This window comes from Heliangelus exortis, chromosome 2 (assembly GCF_036169615.1).
Source record: "Heliangelus exortis chromosome 2, bHelExo1.hap1, whole genome shotgun sequence".
Lineage (NCBI taxonomy): Eukaryota > Metazoa > Chordata > Aves > Apodiformes > Trochilidae > Heliangelus > Heliangelus exortis.
Window position 1 is genome coordinate 29,979,090 of NC_092423.1, and position 6,000 is coordinate 29,985,089.

The following is a 6,000-nucleotide window of genomic DNA, read 5'->3' on the forward strand; positions in this document are numbered from 1 at the left end:
GGAAAATTTAAAGTGCCACGTATTTTGTTAAAATATTACCATTTGCAAGCATTGAATCAGTGCAAACTTACTCCACTGTCAAAAAAGTGTAAAAAACATTTTTAAAGTGTAGTTTTGTCCCATAACTCTCTCCCTGTAGCTATTTCCTTATGCTAGGTCAGGTACATTCTAACTCAATGGAGTTAAAGTATTGCATTTACAGGAAACTAGGACTTTGTTAGCATAAATAGTTCTTAATTCCTCCTGAGGCATGTTTGTGTACATCTCTTGGCACCCACACATAGGGAACTGATGGAGTTTAAATAGGGTTTGAATGTAGGGGTTTTCAGCTCTGAGAAGACAAGTATATTGTGCAGACAATACTTTAAAAGGCCAGCTGGAAAACGAGAGGTTTATCAGTCTTCATGTTGGTAATGGATGCCAAAGTGAAATCCAGAGGTCAACAAAGTCAATAGTACTCTCTTTCCATTTCCCTGTTTCTGGTTGTGAGCTGCCTCTTCCCTGCTTCCCCTGGGCCATTACAACAATACTGCATAGATTATTTAATGTCAAGAAGCCTCTGAGGAACTTGGGAACTTACAGGGTAGTTCCTTCTTTCATGCGATGATTTTTGCCTTTGGATTTAAGATTCTTTTGACAAGGATTAATATGTCCTATTCAAGTCACTACTGACCATCTACATGGGGAGAATCACCCCTAATCCAAATTTCCTGATAGGGGAGAGAAGATGAAGAAATCCAGGGCAATAGCCACTGTACAACTGCTCTACCCTGTGTTTGGGGTAGGGCCGTGGGAGAGTGCTGAAGAGCTGGGCTCAATTATTCTAACACAAGCATGATTCCTGCCTGTTGTTATCCCTTCCACTTCACTAAATCACAAGTGCTGTGCAAAACAGGGGCTGAGACCGTGGGTTTGATCCATATTCTGGCCTTCTTTTCTCTGACCTTCCTTTGCACCTTGGAGGGAAGCCCTCACCATCATGGGATGTGTCAGGCTTAGCCCAGTGGATAGCCTTGAGCTGCAATAGCTTTGACAGCGTTTTTTGGCTTAGTGACATAGAGACTCCTTACCTTGTCTACCCAAATAGTCTTAAACCAGAAAGATGTATTTTAAAAAGATTGAGAAAGCCAGGGAATTCCCCAGTGCCTTGTCCCAGAGCTGTATACAGGAGCTTGGCTGGGTGGGGGCTGTGGAATGCTAGTGTGGGGAGTGCTCTTCTCCCACCAGGGAGCGTCTTTGGTGGCTTTAGAGCCAAGGACATTTGGTTTGGCCTGGATCCAGCTCCATATTAGCCCCATGCAGCTCTTAATGTTTTTGGGCATGGGGAGCAGTTCCATTAAATGACAGCTGATTTTTGCATTCGTTTTTTGTCTTATTCTTTATTTAAATCTTCCAGCGTAAATGTGACTGTTCTTTGGTTTGATTGCCATGAAATGTGAATTAACGCCTTCCCACTGGTGTTTCGTTGTGTTTTTTTGTTTTCTATAGGAAATGACTTGCAGTTGAGTGAGTCTGGGAGTGACAGTGATGACTAGAGGCAGAGCTTTTGCTGTTTCTCTTACATATATTTGAAGAACTAATTTGCCTTGAAGTGATCCTGTTGCTTACGAAGAGGAGCTGGCACAGAGATGGTTCCACGTGTGGAATTTTGATGGAAGAAGCACGTAGTCCCTACAAAACAGCTGATATTGAGGGCTATTTTACTTTGTGAATTAAGTGTATATTTTGTGTATATTCTTTTAAAGCTTTAAATAGGTATGTACAGTGGGTAAGCCAGTATATGTTCCCATGTTCCTGTCCATGATCTGTAAGTTTAATGTGTAAGTTTATGATGTCACCTAAAAAGTTACTGTTTGTAGAAGAAACTCAGCCCATCACAACTTAAGGGAGGGATGGGGGGAGAGGCAGCTTTTGTACATAGGGTGTGGATGAGCCAACTATGAGTTTAAAAAAACAAGCAGAATCTGCTGTGTGCACTGAAGTGGAACTGTCATAAATTAAGTTTCAATGCTAAGTTGATTTCTTTGGTTTGGGGCTTTTCTAATATATTTTTATTGCTATTTATGGTTGATTTAATGGACTTTTAAAGAGCTGAAAAAGATAGATCTTGAAAGCATGTTCATGACAAACCTTGTTGCACCAGTGCCTTACAAGCAGTTGTGTATTTTTTTTTAACAGAGCTTCAATTCCTGCCACTCTTCCTATAGGCAGCAATACTGAAACCTCTTCAGATTCCTTTGCAAACAAGAGCTATATTTCACGTACAGCCAACTGTACTGTACAACTCTAGCAAGATAAAGGGTGTACATCAGTCACTTGAACACATCCAAATAAGAAGCAGGTGGGCATTTCCTTGTGTCACACATGAAGTCTCTTATCTGACTCAGATATTCAGACCTAGTCTTTGGAAATACTCAGGAGCCTGATTATTAGTGCAATTAGAGTGTCACAAATCTGAGATACTGGACTTAAAATTAAGCCCTGGTGCATGGAGAAAGAAGAGATGACTCAACTGTTGTGAAACAGCAGAAGTCACTCTCCCACCACACGTGTCCAGGTAGACTTAAGTTCATCCTGTTTGTTGGACAGTATCTCTGTGCTTGGCAGAGTTACACAGAACATGAAATATTTGCCTAGGGCGAAATTCACCCCTGTTTAAGGGGGTTTAAAGGGTGCTTTTAGTTGGATTATCATTAACTTTTTTTGCTTGCATGGATAATGAGAGCTACAGGCAACATCTCATAACTGGAACACCAGGCTGGCTTTTCAGAACAAAAATACAACTGGCATAGGACAAGTGGTGCTGTAGTTGTGGTGTAATCCAGAGGACTGGGAAGCTGAATTTGGATGCCTCTCCATGTCTGCTTAGCACTGCTGTTGCCTGTCAGTGAGTTTAACTCCTCTTTGTTTACTGAACTCTTTCTTCTTTTAAGGTGTTGAAGAGAAAGGGGACATTTGCAGGGAGATTTTAATAAATGGTTTATTTTTTTGTATTGGATACATATTTAGGCATATTTTTGCATTATTGTACATACATTGAAAAATACTTGTTTTTTAAAAAAGTGTTTTATGATGTGGGCACATGTTTTAACAGACAGTTAGGAAATATGCTTGATGTAAAACCACCAATTGCTCTCCTTTTTTTTCTTTTTTTCTCTTCTTTTCTTTTCTTTCTTTTTTTCTTTTTCTTTTTTTTCCTCCCCCCCCCCCCCCCCCCCCCACTGTTCCTCTGACAGTAAAAGTGCTCTGTTCGAACAAGCTGGTACCAATTCAGATTTTACACTTTGGTACAGGAGATCTGCATGGTAGCTAGCAGTATAATTAATGCTAATGCTGCTCCTGACTTTTCCCCAGCTTAAGATTTGAATAAGCAGGGAGACATTTCTCTGATGTCATTTCCCCATTACTGGAGCTTATTCCTGAATTCTGTTGACAGCGTTTGAACTTGCAGGCAGAGCAGCATTTTCCCTGCTTATCATTCACTTGCTACTCATGCATTCTAAAATCCAGGACATGTCATAGGAAGTTTATTCATTATGTGTACATAAAATACATGAAACTTAAGAGGATAAGACAACACGAGGCTGCATCACAAATTTAATTATGGTTTAGATCAGCAAGTGGGAAAGCTTCATTCAGCTGATCAATTTCTGCTTTGTTTTGCATTTCTACACTAGGTCAGCTTTCCCTGCCATCTCTTCCTAAGAGATTTCTTCTCTGTTGGTAACAGAACCAACATTTTTTCACACGATTTCATACAGCTCTTAAACTGCATTTGGCCATTCTTCGTGCCCCCTGGAGGTGCACTGTAGCATCCAACCTGTTTGTGTGCTCATCAGCCACACATCCCATAACCAAACAACAGCTTCTGGCTGTCCGTGGGCTGGCTGAGTGATGTGGTGGCCATCAGCCTGCATCAATCATGGGTCTGTCAGCACAGTCTCTATCTATGTGTGTGAGACCAGCTTGTCCCCTCCCTGCCACTGTGTCCCAAGTGGCTTCTGGCATCTCCTGACAGAAGTTCTCTGTGATCTCCCCCTTTCCCACAGTTCCCACAGGTATATGGTGTGTGTTTTGTGAAGATGAACCTTGTGGAGACCTCAGAAGGCAACTTGTAAGATCAGAAGGGGTGCCTGCCACTTTTTTTTTTTCCTAAACACATGTGAGGCCATCACATGTAAAGGCCCTCACCAGACTGACATTTAGGTTTGGGCTCTTAAAATTTTATGTTTCATATATTAAGTTGCTTATCCCTATCTATTGGATGGTTGTTCATTTGTTCATTATTTGCTGCAAGCTTTGTTCGGATAGGAAATTGGAATTCAGTTTACTTGCAGAAACAGCAGTTATTTAGGATTATTTTAATTAGCTGGCAATACCTGTAGCGTGCTGGAGAAAGAAGTTGACTAAAGTATGTTTTGATTAAACCTGGTAATGGAACAAAATAGTCCTGATTATTCCTGGTAGGTTCTAATCCTGCAGGGTTTTAGCACTAGCAGATCTTGCCACCTTACACTACTTTTTTCCACATAAAGTAGGAACATCTTTTATATGCCAATTAGTTTAAATGTGAATTAGCAGTGCATATGGAAAGCAATTATCCAAATGAACCAAGACTCAGTAAATATTTCTTGGCATTCATAGGAAGGCTGCCTGCTGGCTATGGTGAGGTTAGCAGTTCAAGACAGCTTTGGATTATGATGGTTTCTTCAGTTTAGTGATTTCATCGATTTCAGTGGTTTGACTTGGCTTAAAACTTCAGCAGCAAGCATGGCCCACTTATAACCTTTCCCCCTAATTAGAACTGCTCTACAAGTAATAGTCAATAATAATTTGAATTGATTCAATTAGATTGTTATAATTTCAACTACAGTTGTGAATTTTTTTTCTTTTTTTTAATAAAAAGGTTTTGTTTCAAGAACTGTTTTTGTCACCTGCTTGTCCATCTTGGACACCTTAAAATACTATCACAGCAGCACCCAGGCTGGTCTTTCAAATTCCAGTCGTGCAGAAAAACTTCCACCCACCTTTGCCCTTGTTCCACCCCTGAGGGCTCACCAGCCCTGGGAGCAAGCTCACTCCAGCTGAATCACATGGCATGGTCATCTCTGGGAAAAACAGTCCCAGTCCCCTGACCAGGGAGTCATACCACGTTTGTAAGAGCATGCAGCAGGACCCTCTCTTGTTCCACCAAGGCACCTTGCTCCTGTCATAAACCATGGCAGAACCCATTTTGTTGAGAGAGCAGGCTCATAGGAAAAGGTTTTCCCCAGCACAGCTTGGAAGAGCTCAGAGCTTAACTGGGAGGAGTACATCCATTTTCAAGAGTCTGTGTCTAAATTGATTTGCATAGTTAGCTTTATTATAGACTAGCTGTATGACTGTTTATACCTACGTACACGAACAGTTCACTTTGCAAAGCTTTATAATTTTTTCTCCCTCAAAGTCCATTTATTTGAATTAAAAAAAAAAAAAATTAAGTTCACCAGTCCATGCTTTTTTTTTTTTTTTTTTTTTTTTTAACTAAGAGAAATATAGCCTGGAATTACTTGTAATGGAGAACACTTATTTTCAGTAATTGCCCATGCTTCATTGTTCAATGTGCTAGGCATTTCCTGCTAGTCGCTGAGTCAGAGATCCTGTGGAAAACACAGCTGCCAAGCAGTGGGCATCTTGAGGAGATGAAGGCTCCTGTTGGTAACTCGGAGAGTCCTGGGTTCAGCTCCTAACAATGAAGAATCTATCTTGCTTGTGTACAGTTTCTTATATGCACACAAAAACATGGAATATTACAGCAAAAAAAAAAAAAAAAAATTGTTTATGCTTACCTTAGAAGCTGTGGTGCTGTTGGGTTATCTGTTGGGACAGACATGAATTTAAAGTAGCTGACTGTTAAGTACACCCAAACTCTGCTCACAAAAGATAAGCTGATTAATGAACTACTAGTTAGCTGATAACTACCTCTAGTTTATGTAAGAAGGGTGTGTGTGTGTATACATT

At 40.5% G+C, this 6,000-nt stretch overlaps 1 protein-coding gene and 1 long non-coding RNA gene across 4 annotated transcripts in view; one reads left to right on the plus strand and one right to left on the minus strand.

The window, feature by feature from the left end:
- The window catches only part of EAF1 (ELL associated factor 1), a 21,279-nt gene extending 16,388 nt beyond the window's left edge, over positions 1 to 4,891 (plus strand). For both annotated transcript variants that reach the window (XM_071735386.1, XM_071735387.1), the window contains one exon: positions 1,489 to 4,891. In XM_071735386.1, the coding sequence (XP_071591487.1) occupies positions 1,489 to 1,535 (47 nt within the window). In that variant the 3' untranslated portion in view covers positions 1,536 to 4,891. The remainder of the gene's footprint in view (positions 1 to 1,488) is intronic.
- On the minus strand, positions 2,158 to 6,000 carry LOC139792292 (uncharacterized). 2 transcript variants are annotated; one of them, XR_011724208.1, is made up of 2 exons: positions 3,223 to 6,000; positions 2,158 to 3,169 (listed from the first exon to the last, which is right to left on the minus strand). It is a non-coding gene; the product is annotated as an uncharacterized lncRNA (long non-coding RNA). The 2 variants fall into 2 exon arrangements; XR_011724207.1 differs by having other exon boundaries at positions 2,158 to 3,173.